Below are 15,294 nucleotides of genomic sequence, written 5' to 3'. Positions count from 1 at the left end.
ACACTGAGATCACTGAAAAGCTACGCAATATTGCGTTTAAAATCAAATGCGATTCATCCGCGATTTTGAATGCGCTATTGTGTAGCTTTTCAGTGATCTACGGCTCAGTGTTTTAAATACCGCGCCATCTGAACGCAGGTGATTGAGATTTACTACTAATCACAGAACCGGCTTTACTGATGAGATACGCATGACAGTCGCATGCGATTTATTGCACAGCCCTAATTTGAACCCTTTCCAACAATGACTGTATGATTTTGAGATCCATCTTTTCACACTGAGGACAACTGGGGGACTCATATGCAACTATTACAGAAGGTTCAAACACTCACTGATGCTCCAGAAGGAAAAACCATGTATTAAGAGCCGGGGGTGAAAACTTTTGAACAGAATGGGGATTTTTCTTATTTTGCCTAAATATCATATTTTTTTCATTTAGTACTGCCCTTCAGAGGCTACAGAAGATATTTACATGTTTCTCAGAAGACAAAATAAGTTAAATTTACCCTGATCTTCAGATTTGAAAAGTTTTCACCCCCTGCTCTTAATGCACGTTTTTTCCTTCTGGAGCATCAGTGAGCGTTTGAACCTTCTGTAATAGTTGCATATGAGTCCCTCAGTTGTCCTCAGTGTAAAAAGATAGATCTCAAAATCATACAGTCATTGTTAGAAAGGGTTCAAATACACAAAAATGCTGAAAAACCAAAGAATTTGTAGGACCTAATGGATTTTTCTAAAGAACAGCAGGCAGTTTGTCTGTTCAGGACAAACAAGGGACTCATAAACAACCATCACTAAACAAAAAAGCACAACTGTGGATCATTCAGTTAACAACACCGTATTAAGAATCAAGTGAATGTAAACTTTCGTACTGGGTCAATTCAACTCTTATTTTCTCTTGTGGACTATATGTAAACATCTTTTATGTAAAATATCTTATTCAGGTCAGTACTAAATAAACAATAGCATGCATTTTGTATGATCCCTCTTATTTTGGTCAAATAATTAACATTTTGCAGATTCTGAAAGGGGGGTGTAAACTTTTGACTTAAACTGTATATTATAAAATACTTCCCAAAGAGTGTCCACCTCAGCATATTTGTAAGTCAGACCACTGCATTACACTCTCTTTCACTTTCTTATAGTGATGTGTTTTTGAATACCATTAGAAAATGCAGCAGCATTCTCAGTTCCGAGCCAGAATTCCGTTGTGGATTAACATTATACAGAGATGTTCTTCTTTTGTTCCCAGGCCAGGAAGACAGTGCTTTGATTCACAGACTCATATATATACAACACATGAATGCACACCCGCATATCCTGCTCTTCATCACCTTTTTAGTCCTACTAAATCAAGCATCGCTATTAATAGTGCCAGAGACTGAATTCCTCTAAAAGAGGCTTGAGAATGAAGCTGGTGTGGCTGTGTGAGGGAGAAAAGAAGGAAGTTTGTTAAGGTGTCTATATTACTAGGAGGATGGAACCAGTCCAGTTGTTAGGGAGATGGCTCTGTTTAGTCCAGTTTAGTAGACTTTATTGCATTCAAGACATTGTTATGTTATTATCTGTGGGGGAATGAAGTAAAGGAATGTTCTTTTGTTCTGTCAGACTCTATCCACCTGCATTGATAACAGGGTTTATGATTCACCATTGTGCTATTTGAATAGACAGCAATGAACAAGCAGGTACATGTAATCAGTGGAATAAATATCAGTCTTACTAAAGCAAGTCTAAAATATTTATGTTTTTGTGTGTGCATCAGTGGTTCAATTGTAATTTTATGAAGCTATGAGAATACTTTCTTTGTGTAAAGAAAATGCATGCGCCGTGGTACTCTTGTAAACGTGCGTCGAAGACTAAAATGGAACAGAAGAAATTCTTGAGTAAAGTTATTTTTGTTTTCTTTGCACACAAAAAAGCGTTCTTGTAGCTTCATAAAATTCCGGTTGAACCACTGATGTCACATGGACTATTTTATCGATATTCTTACTACCTTTCTGGGCCTTGAATGTGGTGCGTTGCTGTCTATGCAAGGTCAGAATGCTCTCGGATTTAATCAGAAATATCTTAATTTGTGTTCTGAAGATGAACAAAGGTCTTACAGGTTTGGAACAACATGAGGGTGAGTAAAAATGACTTTCATTTTTGGGTGAACTTTCCCTTTAAAGTAAAATTCATGATTCTTTGGGCTGATACATGCTAGCATGCTGATACAAACTTAGCTAATAAGGAGGTCATCTTTCCATTCCCCAGAATGATTTTTGTTAGTATGGAAAGTCTGAAGCCATTTTTGGAAAATGGTGATGTGTTGTTATTTTTTGTGTTTTAGGAGAACACAGAATCCTTCATTGTTTGGTTTCCAGGAATTTTTATCTGCCATTTTCCATGGCTGGACAATGGTCACAAGGTTGTATCTGGTCACAGTTAACAGACACTTTCCAGTTTCCACATTATTAAGGACTTGATGGTGTTTTGCTGCATGTGTGTTTGTGAATGCTGCCGTTCAAAAGCAAAATGCAAAATGCATTGCACCACAATGTAATGTAATGTAATCACAGTCACAGTGTAATGGAAGAAGCAACTGATAATTTCTTACAGATTGTGATGTATCTTAGTGAAACAGACTATTGAACTCTTGATGGAAGCATATGATTGTGTGGGGATATATTTATATGAATTGTACACTATTTGTGATTATAAGTTATTGTTATGTAATATATATAATAGCATTATGTCTTTCAAACAAGAAAAGTTTTTCGACCTACCCTAACTGTCTTGAACTGGAATACACAGAGTTGACGCAGAGCTAGACAAAACAAGCATTTGAGGTTAAAAAGTATAGAAATTGTCAGTTTTTTAGAAAATAACTGATCGTTTCGCTAGATAAGATCCTTCTTCCTCGGCTTGGATCGTTTGGAGCCTTTTGAAGATTTTGAAGATGAACTCAATTTGTGAATTTAATATTTTTTCATGCCATTACATTGTTTAGAGCGTTAGAAAAAAAATGGAAAATTAGCATTTTTGGAAAATGATATTTTATTCTATGTCCTCTGTAGAGGACACTAGGACTTAGTTTTTTTCTAAAAAAAAAAAATGGCGTGAATAGACATTAAAAAGACAAAACAATTGGATTTTTTCTTTTTAAATCACCAATCAGTTTTTAGGTTTCAGGATTTTTTGTATACCGAACTTTGTTTAAGGATGTTTCTCAACTATGTTATAAAACATATAACAAAATGATTTGATATACCATTTTGTTTCATGCAGTATATGTGTAAAAATTTCCACAAACTGGTTTTCCCATTAAACACAGTGTATCTATACACTGTATCTAATTTGCATATGATGGGAGTAATAATTGGTCAGATTTTCATAATAATATCTAATATTACATAAGAATATTGATATATTATTTATTTTCCTATTCAATTGTTATGTCTCCCAAAATGCATAATAGTTTCATAACAGGAAGTCATATTTGGATTTGAAAACCCATAACATTTTCCTGAGGTGTTGCTTTATGATAAACAATTAGAAAATTATTCAGATTTAAATGACAATTACAAAATATTATCATTTTCCATAAGGAAGTACAATATTTCACTAAATACATTTTAGCCATCTTTAAAGACCAAGGAGAGGGTGTGGTCATGATCAAACGTTTCCAAACTTTTGGTACCTCTAAAGAGCCCTGAATGTGTTCTGCACAGGATATCCAGGCTTAAACTGTGACATGTGAGTTCTCATAGAAAATTCACTAAAATATAATGTCCATTACAGAGGCAAAAACTCCATAGCTGGGTCTCAGGAGGATATGAAGAGAAATCCTGAAATGTTTTCCTCGAAAAACATCATTTGCTTACGACTGAAGAAAGAAAGACATGAACATCTTGGATGAAAAGGAAGTAAATTAACTGTTTTGTTCTGGGAGTGAACTAGGGGTGGGCGGTACACCGGTATCATAGTCAACACCGGTGTGACATTGCGCCACGACATGGATTTTCTAATACCGTCAATACCGTAATAAATCAATGTTGTGCATTGAACGGCTGCATTTACATCAATAATAGCTAATTCTAAATAATAAGCTACACCTAAGTTTAATTTGCCTGCGACCGTTTGTCAATTACGTGCGCTCATAGACAGTCGGTGCGTTCACACTACACCATGCGCATGGCGTCACTCACTCTAGTTTATCCGCGGGAGGTTTCCCCATCACTCGCGCAAATAACAACACGGCGCGATCGACAATGGCGGAGATAAATACGACTGCTGCTTTGTTCCTGTTGTGCAAGTTCTAAATGCACCGGAAAGCCAAACCCCGACCGACCTGTCTAGGTTCACAGCACAGTAATGTATCACAGACATATCTCACGATTCCTTCTATCAACAAAGTGTGTAGAGAGAGTAAATATGAGATTGATTGCAGTACAGAGAGCGTCTTTGATTAAGATAGAGTTTTGTTATATCGCAAACTAAGATGAGGGACAGCTTTTAATATTTTTATGGGAGTTTGTAAATTAGATATTAATTTACTACAGCCGTTAAATAAACAAGAAGTTATTATTAGGTGACTTACATTACTGAGAATAACACTATACCCGATTTTGCTCAGTTTCATTTTCAAAATTTATTCTGGAATAAGTCACACCGCTGTGTTTAAATGAAGATGCACAGTTCTCCAATCAAACACAGCGGTGTTTCGTTTATAAGTGAACGTGCATTTTTAAACTAATCTAGTGAAATGATTCAATTTCGCATTCATAAAGAGAGTCACTTGAATGAACGTGTTCAAACGAATCAAATGAACAATACGATTCAGTAATTAATTTCATTGTCTTGCCGCCACCTGCTGGCAGATCCTTTCAGTTATTGAAATCTTAAATACTCGTGTATTCCAAATTTTATTTTAAAAAAAACCCCACTAATCTCAACATGATTTTATAGATTTGATTGCACTCATGGCACCTCTGAGCCTCATTTTCATGGACAAAACTATACAAATAAAGACAGAAATCTTGCTGATGATTATTACTTGCGGAACTATTGGCACTACCTCACAGGGGTTTCAGTTCAATGAAGCAAATTGACTTGACTGGAGAAGCCATATCTCAGTGGATTCACTCCACCAACTCTTATTTGTCAGCATTGAAGGGCCTGAGTTGGACCTTTTCAATGGCCAAAAGGTAGTTGAAAGATGGCCCTGAGAGTATCGCTCTAGAACAGAGACAATATTTGTGATCTTCTGATCAAGACCAGGTACATAATACCGTGATATTATACCGGCACCGTTCAAAAGATGAAAAATACCGTGATATTAATTTTAGGTCATATCGCCCACCCCTATGGAGAAGCCATATCTCAGTGGATTCACTCCACCAACTCTTATTTGTCAGCATTGAAGGGCCTGAGTTGGACCTTTTCAATGGCCAAAAGGTAGTTGAAAGATGGCCCTGAGAGTATCGCTCTAGAACAGAGACAATATTTGTGATCTTCTGATCAAGACCAGGTACATAATACCGTGATATTATACCGGCACCGTTCAAAAGATGAAAAATACCGTGATATTAATTTTAGGTCATATCGCCCACCCCTAGAGTGAACATCTTAATGTGCAATTTCTCAGTAGAGTGATTTCTGCGGAAGCGACTAACCTTGCTCACCTTTGTCTCATTAGATCTCATTAAGAGTGTACAAGGCCACATTTTACAGACTGTGTTTGTTTGAGTCACACGTGCACCTTTTTTCTCTGCTGTGTCTGGGATCTTTCTAATCAACTGTCTCCTTCTGGAGGTCATGTACTCTGTTGTTTGGTCAACGCAAAAGAAGATTTAGGGTGTTTGTTAGAGTGTTTATGAAGTTAATCTTCTGTTTTCCTCATTGCTATAGATTAGTATACAAACAGTGGAGGCTGTTACGCACACACCGTCTGTATTTCAAAGGCAAGGGCTTGCGTGAGACGAGAATGTGGGGGATATGCACACGTGTATGTGTGTGACTCCTGTCTGTTCACACACCAGCACCTGGCTGGCTCTCAGGGTTTGGTGTTATGATCACCATTACCATCTAAACCGCAGCCAACACCCACTCGCACCACCGCGCTGTTTCTTTTGGCACAGGGTCAAACGACCGTCTGTGGCTACATGAAAACACACATTACACATGACTGTCTGCTGCAGATCTCTTGCTGTTTTTTAGTCAAGAACAACTGTTGATAGAAGGATATGACTGTGTAAAGATATATTTATTATAAGTTACTATTATATGTGACCCTGGACCACAAAACCAGTCATAAGGGTACATTTTTTTAAAATTGAGACTTCCATTGATGTATGGTTTGTTAGGATAGGGCAATATTTGGCCGAGATCTACAACTGTTTGAATATCTGGAATCTGAGGGTGCAATAAAAAAATCGAAATATTAAGAAAATCTCCTTTTAACATGTCCAAATGAAGTTCTTAGCAATGCATATTATTAATCAAAAATTAAGTTTTGACATCAGTAAGATTTTAAATGTATTTAAAATAAGTTTCTAATGCTCATAAAGGCTGCATTTATTTGATCAAAAATTATATTGTGAAATATTATTATGATGTAAAACATCACTCTTCTATTTTAATATATATTAAAAATCAAATTTATTTCTGTGATCAAAGCTGAATTTTTCAGCATCATTACTCCAGTATTTAGTGTCACATGATCCTTCAGAAATCATTTTTATTATTTTTAACATGCTGCCTGATATTTTTCTGGAACCTGTGATACTTTTTTTCAGGATTCTTTGATGAATAAAACATTTAAAAGAACAGCATTTATTTAAAATAAAAATCTTTTCTAACAATATACACTATTGTTCAAAAGTTTAGGGTCAGTACATTTTTATTCTTTTTTTTTTAAATTAATTAATACTTTTATTCACCAAGGATCTGTTAAATTAATGAAAAATAATTGCATAGATTTACAATGTTAGAAAAGATCAATATATGTTATATAAATGTTGTACTTTTTAACTTCTTATTCATCAAAGAATCCTGATCTTTACTTAATATCCTAATGATTTTTGGCAAAAAAAATAAAAAAATTATGATTTTATGAAATAATTTTGACCCATACATTGACTATTGCTACAAATATTCCCATGCTACTTAAGACTGGTTTTGTGGTCCAGGGTCACATATGATATATATATAAAATAGTATTATGTATTACGGTATTATATACAGTATTGTATCTTATAATAGTATTATATCTTTCTCCTGACATTACTTTTTTTAACTTTTTATTTTTTGTCTCTGATGCAGAAATGGCTTCCATGGGGCAGAATGAACAGAAAGTAACAATCATTTCAATACAGTTTTTCCTCTCAAACAAAGTTTTCACTGTAATTCCTGACTGTGTGTAGAACCTACAACTCTGCACTAACTCTGCCTTGATTAATTTAGTCTATTCTTAACAGTTTGAGTGTTGCTTGTTTTGTGAACAGTGTCACAGTGTAATTAAGGCTTTGCTTTACTTAGTATTTTTGTCTTGTTTCTAGTCTAAAAATTCTTAAAGTGGTCATCGGATGCCCATTTTCCACAAGTTCATATGATTCTTTAGGGTCTTAATGAAAAGTCTCTAATATACTTTGGTTAAAAATTCTCAGTAGTAGTGTAAAAAAAAACCTTTTACAGCTGCGTCACGAATGATTCACACGAAGATAGACGCATATGTAGATCGGGATTGGCGCTTTCAATTTAAAAACGAAATTAAAAATAAAAAAATAAAAATTATTTGGAACTAGTTTTTGCCAGATTATGGGAAAAAATGTAACTATAAAGACAGATTTGACAGATGCTCTTTTGTTTTATGAACTGGTGTATAGCTGCACATCTTAAAATTTAACTCTCACGAAAGCACACTTATTTTAGTTACTAGTTGTTTTACCTCTCTAGATGCCTTGATTTTCTTCAGGCATGTTATATTTACCATGCCTTTCCATCTTCCGGAAAAACAAACACTCACATCCGAATCTGCCTGCATCCCTCTAGCCTTATCTCCCACCGAGCTGTCAGGAGCGACGGAGCAAGAGAAAAGAGCAGAGACAGAAGAGGCTAAATAGCACGCATTTGGCGGGAAGAAAGAAAACAAGCCACTCAAAACAAACAGCCAGCAGGCTAAATATGAAACCAGTTATATTTGGGCTGACATTAAATACGGTCGTAACAAACAGAGAGAAGAGAGGCTGACTCACACACTCGCTCGCTTTCATATGCTGTGATATCAAGCTTTAAATCAGAATTCCTGGAACCATCTAGAATGGAAAAAAAGCACTTGTTGAGTAGCTAAGAAAGACATCTTTGTGCAGCTCCTTCTGGCAGAATTAACATGCTTATCCTTATAAATATTTATTCCGAATGCATATTTACACAAACACACACATACACAGCTGTTTGTGTTGGGTTTCCCCTAATATGTTTTATGTGGAGCGAGTTATATAACTACAAACGCACACACATTGCAAGAACAAAGGGTTCACAGAGCAATATTTTACTCGGGAAGACCTTTACAAAGTCTTTATGTCCTATATGTCTTGCTGCGGTGAACACCGATTGACACGTTTACAGTAAACATCTCAAGTGAGTGTATGCAGACCAGACTGTGCCTAAAGTGATAGTTAGTGCTAGTCTCAGAAAGCATTGCATAACCACTGTGCATGCATTTGTAAAAACAGAAATGTTAATGATGGTGCTCAAGTCATAATTAAAAATGAGCAGAGTGAATGTCATAAGGACTTTTGAGAAGATGCATCTGAACATAGACTTAAGCCTCGTTCACACTGTCAGCCCAAATCCGATTTGTATGCAAATCCGATTGAAATCCGATCATATTTAGGTAGTCTGAACAGCAGCAAACTACATGAAATCCTATTTGGACAAATTCGTTTTGAGCTACATTCGTGTGTGGTTTGGAATCCTATTCAAATTGGATTTCTGCTTTTTCACGTTTTCATGCCACGTAAAACGTAAAAATCGTCAGATGTTTTTGTGGAAAACATAACAAACGTCTTTGCAGAAACAAGCTTGTGTTGTTGCGAACTGCGGGAAAAGACGATATACAGCTAGTATACGCACCTCTTTGAGTTTGAAACCAGCGGAGACGGCAACACAGAATAAAAATGCCTATTCCAGGTTCCTGCGTTTCTGCTGCTGCTTTAGAAGACGAAATATAATCCAGCGCGATGGCAACATTGTCCTAGCGCAAGCCAGCATCTATATTGCAAACTGTATTGCTGTTATTGTTGTTTTTAGCGTTGACATAATAACCAAAGTCCTTAGTCTTTGATAATAACGCAACGGTATTGCCATAGAAACCAACGCACATTCCGTAAATCGAAAGAGCGCTTATGGACACACAAATCGGATTTGAACAGTTGCGTTATGACTGTGTGGACAGTCAGTTATTCAAATCCGATTCCATCCAGATATGGACAAAATCGGATTTGGGCTGACAGTCTGAACGAGGCTTTTCATACCCTGGAAATCCAGAGGTCTCGCGAGAGCACAATTTGAATTGTCTCTATAAGACACTCTGGCATCGAGCAATGATGCACGTTACTGCATTACGTAAGCAGTTCTGGGAACCAATCAAATCGGTGTATCTGATGTAGGCGGGCCAGAGGCGAGCTAAGCTGATGACGACAGCGCTGCGACGTCCGGAATCATTTAGTAAACATTGAAAGATGGCTACAGATGAACGCCAGTTGTTTGAAACGGCTTTGGCCGCTACAATGAACGAGTTAGACTTGGCTTTTCATATAAAAAAGGAACAGAAAACCGAAAACTCGAATCGTTCCTTTGCAAGAAGGACGTTTTTGCTGTTTTGCCGACTGGATACGGCAAGAGTTTAATCTATCAGTTAGCTCCGCTGGTAGCTAAGCGTATGGGGCTTAGTGAAAACCCACTGGTGGTTGTGGACAACGTTGTTGTGATTGGTCGTGGCGTTATTCAATTGCGTGCAGTGAGAGTTTCAAATGCATGCTTGGTGCCGCCCCTCGAGTTAGGCCCTTTTCATTGCTCGATGCCAGACCCTTAATCTTAATAGATTAGGGTCTGGGTTTTTTTCCAGGCTAAGTCTTTCATGCTGTACTAGTCTTACATAAGTGTACTGCTCCTCTCTAGCCATGCATCTGCGGGTTTGGCTGGGCCAAATGGGTTTCAAACTGGCAGAGCTGAATGGCTTTTTCTCAGGTGTGAGATTGTTTAGATCTGGTTGAAGGATGGGCGGCACCTTGCCCAGCCCTTGCATTCCACAGCTGGTGCATGATGGTGTGCCAGCCTCACCCACCCATGTTCCCACTGCAAAAAATGCTTTTCTAGCTTAGATTTTTTGTCTTGTTCCAGCCAAAATATCTACAAATTTTTAAATCAAGAAGGATTTAAAAATGATTGTCTTGTTTTCAGCAAAAAAGTCCAAATTAAGTGCATTTTTGCTTGAAACAAGCAAAATAATCTGCCAATGGGGTAAGAAAAATAATCTTGTTTTCTGTTTGAAATAAGATTTTTTTTTTCTTACCCCACTGGCAGATTATTTTGCTTGTTCTAAGCAAAAACTCACTTCATTTTGACCTGTTTTTTTTTTTCTTAAAACAAGAAAATAATTTTTACTTGTCTAGAAAATCCTTCTTGATTCAAGAATTTGTAGATATTTTGGCTGGAAACAAGATAAAAAATCTAAGCTAGAAAAGCATTTTTTGCAGTGCCTGTTTTGTCCTCCATTTGCCTTCTGAGTCTCTCTCCGCTTTGCTTTCAGCACCATCAGTGCAGCTGGAATGACAATAAAGTTTGTTTTTGTCGGACACCTTTGTTCATGCGTTCTCCGCTAAATGAAACCGAGACATTCTCTCTCACTTTCGCCGTCTCTCACTCTCTCGTTCCCCAGCGTCTGAGTTTAGTGAGTGCATATTACATTTTGATTAACTCGGGAGCTGTTGCCGTGCAATGAAAAGAGCTTTTGTCCTCTCTTTCCCTTTCAGCAGTACAACTAAATCTAATATAGAGCCCACATTACGTACTTACAACATTGTATACAATATATTTTAATGGTGTATTTATTTACAGTATAATTTAGCACAATTTTCAGTAGTAAAGGCACACCCTTAGAAAAAAACGTGCCAAAGTGTATGACTGCAGAAAAATCTATATGTTTGTATTGAACATTTATGGAACAACAGATTTTGTGTGGAAATAAATCATACAAGTTGTTTATTTTGTTCCAAAATCTTCTAAATGTTTGAGGTGGCAAGGAGGGCTATAAAAATACAAAATACAAATACAAGCTAAAATTATGTCTTTTTTATGATGTCTGAGTTTAAACTTGTTCAAAACAATCACTTTAGCAAACTATTTTCTGCTTATTGTAATAAATGAAAGAATTAGTTTTTGTTTAATTAATATACTGTCATCAAAATATTTTACATATATTTTAAAATACAGAAACAAAATCATTTTAAAATGGAAAGATTCTGAAAGCATTGAAGGAGATCCTATATTAATGTAATATATATTTGCAGTAGTAACAACAACACATATTTTATTATATGATTAATAGCATGTTTTTAAATATTATGGTTTCATTCTAAACATGGTAATTATCTGCCATAATTTAGGATATTTACCATCTGAATCTAACAATGTCATGTCAACAAATAGAAAAATCAGCCTTCTATAAATGATCATGTTAATTATTGTGCCTTTAGCCCCAACAGCGGGGGTGCTATTTTACCCCAAATAACATATTTCTACATATTCTTTTGTTATTTAAAAACTCCTGCTTTAATTATCTTAAACAAAACTGAAAATCAATAAGAAGACCTTTGTCTCAAGATATATTTAAGTATTTTAGCAATTCTCATTTGCTTCTTAAATCTATAACATTAAAAAACAGTAAACCGTAATATTGTGAAATGTAGTATGTATTACAACATAAAATAACTCTTTTGTATTTTAGTATATTTTAAAATGTGGAATGTATTCTTGTGATGGCAAAGCTGAATTTTCAGCATCATTAGCTCCTCAGTGTCATTTGATCCTTTAGAAATCATTCTAACAGCAGATTCACTGCTCTAGAAACTTTTATTATTATTATTATTATTATCAATGCTAAAAACAGTTATACTGTGCTAATTTTTTTTTTTTTTTTTTTTTTGAATCTTTAATGAATAGAACATTCAAAAGAGCAGCATTTATTTAAAACGAAAACCTTTTGTAACATTAGAAATGTCCTTACTGTCAATTTAAAGAGGTCATCCTTTTTTTTTTTGGCTAAAAACACATCAATACTCCTTAAATATCAAACAATCTGTTCTAACACACAAAGCCATAGTGATCATGTAATAAAAAAAGTTACTCACACGGATCCAATATACAGTATAGTTGGCACTGCACTTCTATAGATTCAATCTTTCTGAAAATCCCGTATCAAATTGTGCTTTGTTTGTAAATGTATCCACGGTAAAATTAAGTGAACAAAGAGCCAAGTTCTTACTGATGCAGTTTGGATCTTCATTAAAACATTAAAAGTTCATCCACTCTTTTCCTAATGTTCTTTACTGACCCAAATGAGTTTGATGCTGCCTTGATGCTGCCAAAAGTACAGTTTGTAACATTGTGCAAGCATACATTTCTATGTGAAGAAATCCAGAAAGAGTGATTGTTCCAATATCATTGATATAATGTTCAGACACTCATGTCTGAATGTGTGTTTGTAGGAGTCTCAGGCCCTGAGGAGCTGACAGTGGAGCGTGCTCACTCTGCTCTGGAGAACATGTTTGAGACACTAAGGGGAGTCAGTCACGCCAGAGACATCCTGAAGCACTTCAGCTCTGTGTACACTGCCAGTGATGGAGCACACCAGGTCAGTGACCCTTGAACAACATGTAGATAACATGCAATTTATGTTTCTCAGACATGCAATGCAACATATTAACAATCAGCTGGCCTCCTTAAAACATGAATATAAACTTTAGCTAAACCAGCTCCCCAAATCATACTTGTCCTCCTTTTTAAGAGTCTCAAAGCCTGAAGATACTTGTATTGAGGGTCCAAAAATGAACTGTGCTGGACAATAATAAATAAATAAAGATATGAAAGATTAAAATATGCATAAACCATATTTCAATACTGAGAAAAAATATTACAAACTAAAGTCGAAAGTTTAACATGTACCTTGCAGAATTTGCGAAATGTTCATCATTAGAGTGGCCATACAAAATGTTGTTTTTATTTTAGTACTGACCTCAATAGAATGTTTCACATAAAAGATCAAGTCCACAAGAGAAAAAAAATGTTGAATTTATAAAAATGACCCTGTTCAAAAGTTTACATACACTTGATTCTTAGCACTGTGTTGTTACCTGAATGATCCACAGCTGTTTTTTTGTTTTTGTTTGTTTGTTTAGTGATAGTTGTTTATGAGTCCCTTGTTTGTCCTGAACAGATAAACTGCCTGCTGTTCTTCCAAAAAATCCTTCAGGTGCCACAAATTCTTTGTTTTTTCCAGCATTTTTTTTTTGTATTTGAACCCTTCCCAACAATGACTTGATTTTGAGAACCATCTTTTCACACTGAGGACAACTGAGGGTTGCAACTATTACAGAAGGTTTAAATGCTCACTGATGCTCCAGAAGGAAACACAATGCATAAAGAGCCAGGGGGTGAAAACATTTGAACAGAATGAAGATGTGTACATTTTTCTTATTTTGCTTATTTAGTACTGCCCTTCAGAGGCTACAGAAGAGATTTACATGTTTCCCAGAAGACAAAATAAGTTCAATTTACCCTGATCTTCAGATTGAAAAGTTTTCACCCTCTGTCTCTTAATGCATGTTTTTTTTCTTCTGGAGCATCAGTGAGTGTTTGAACCTTCTGTAATAGTTGCATATGAGTCCCTCAGTTGTCCTCAGTGTGAAAAGATGGATCTCAAAATCATACAGTCATTGTTGGGTTCAAATACACAAAAATGCTGAAAAACCAAAGAATTTGTGGGACTTTTCTGAAGAACAGCAGGCATTTGAAGTGTTCAGGACAAACAAGTGACTCATGAACAACCGTCACTAAACAAAAAAAAACAGCTGTGGATCATTCTGTTTACATCAGAGTATTGAGAATCAAGCTATTATATAATTCAACTATTATTTTCTCTTGTGGACTATATGTAAACAACTTTAATGTGAAATATCTTAATCAGGGCAGTACTAAATAAAAAATAACACACATTTTGTATGATTTTTGCCAGGTATATGTAAACTTTTGACCTCAACTTTTGACCTCCTTATTTATAATAAAGAAGGTGAGGTATGATTTATTATGTACATGTATATTTGCATGGCTTTGTATTGTAATTTATTTATACATCCTTGGTTATGTATTTATTTTGTTATCAAATATACTGGATTCTGTTCTGTACTTTGACATGTAAAAAGAAAAGGAGCTGACTGCACCACAACATAATGCATGATTTAAGTTGAATTGTGCAAATGATCATCTGATCTTGCTAATCAAAGTGCTGTGAATGATTCAAATGAAAGAACATCGATTAAACAAAACATCTGTCACAATTTGCATGTCCGCTAACTTTTATCTTCATGGAAAGAGTTACTAGAATGCAGACACATTTTTCCTAGAACTCCATTTGGCAGCACAAATGTGGATTACTCCTCAATATGAAGAAAAATCAGAAATCATCATGTTTTTGTAGTTTCACTGAGAGATAGAAACTGGTTAGTGTTGTGTATAATGCTGTGACTCTTTTTCTTTAGTTAAAACAGTTTGTTTTGAACCCTGTGCATACAGTATCTAATACAAACAGGGCAGAATGCCTCTGTGATTCATACAGATATTGTAATAATTCTCTGTCCTGTTTCTTGATAAATATCGCCGTGCTTTTAGATAACTGTATTCGTGCAGGACCTGTGACAGACTGTGTGTGACTGTCTTTCACAACTGGAAGCTGGAGTGCGTCACAGCCTGTATGACAGAACAGGACATCCACTCTTGTACGTCTGAGAGCGTTTCATACACTCTTGTGTGCATTTGTGTGACAGACAGTGAAAGAGAAAGTGCCAGGCTGAGGGACAGAGAGGAAAAGAGCTGATTATGTAACACATAATGTCTTCTTTTCCCAGCCAGAGAGCACTTGCAATCTGGTCATTCACAGATGTTCCTGCTGGTTCAGTAGTTTTAGTAGTGTTATTCATTAGTGCTGGGGAATAATTAGCTAAAAGTAGTGATGCTTGTAACTCGTTGCTTTTTTTA

At 35.7% G+C, this 15,294-nt stretch overlaps 1 protein-coding gene across 1 annotated transcript in view; it reads left to right on the top strand.

Annotated features, from left to right (window-relative positions):
* scfd2 (sec1 family domain containing 2) overlaps positions 1–15,294 on the top strand; it is a 181,305-nt gene that overhangs the window by 138,607 nt on the left and 27,404 nt on the right. Inside the window, exon 6 of the mRNA XM_073816729.1 lies at positions 12,750–12,895. Within this exon, the coding sequence (XP_073672830.1) occupies positions 12,750–12,895 (146 nt within the window). The remainder of the gene's footprint in view (positions 1–12,749; positions 12,896–15,294) is intronic.

The sequence above is a fragment of the Garra rufa genome, chromosome 13 (assembly GCF_049309525.1).
Source record: "Garra rufa chromosome 13, GarRuf1.0, whole genome shotgun sequence".
In the NCBI taxonomy this organism is placed as follows: domain Eukaryota; kingdom Metazoa; phylum Chordata; class Actinopteri; order Cypriniformes; family Cyprinidae; genus Garra; species Garra rufa.
The sequence above is the reverse complement of the archived record's forward strand: the minus strand, read 5'-3'. Positions and strand labels throughout refer to the sequence as shown.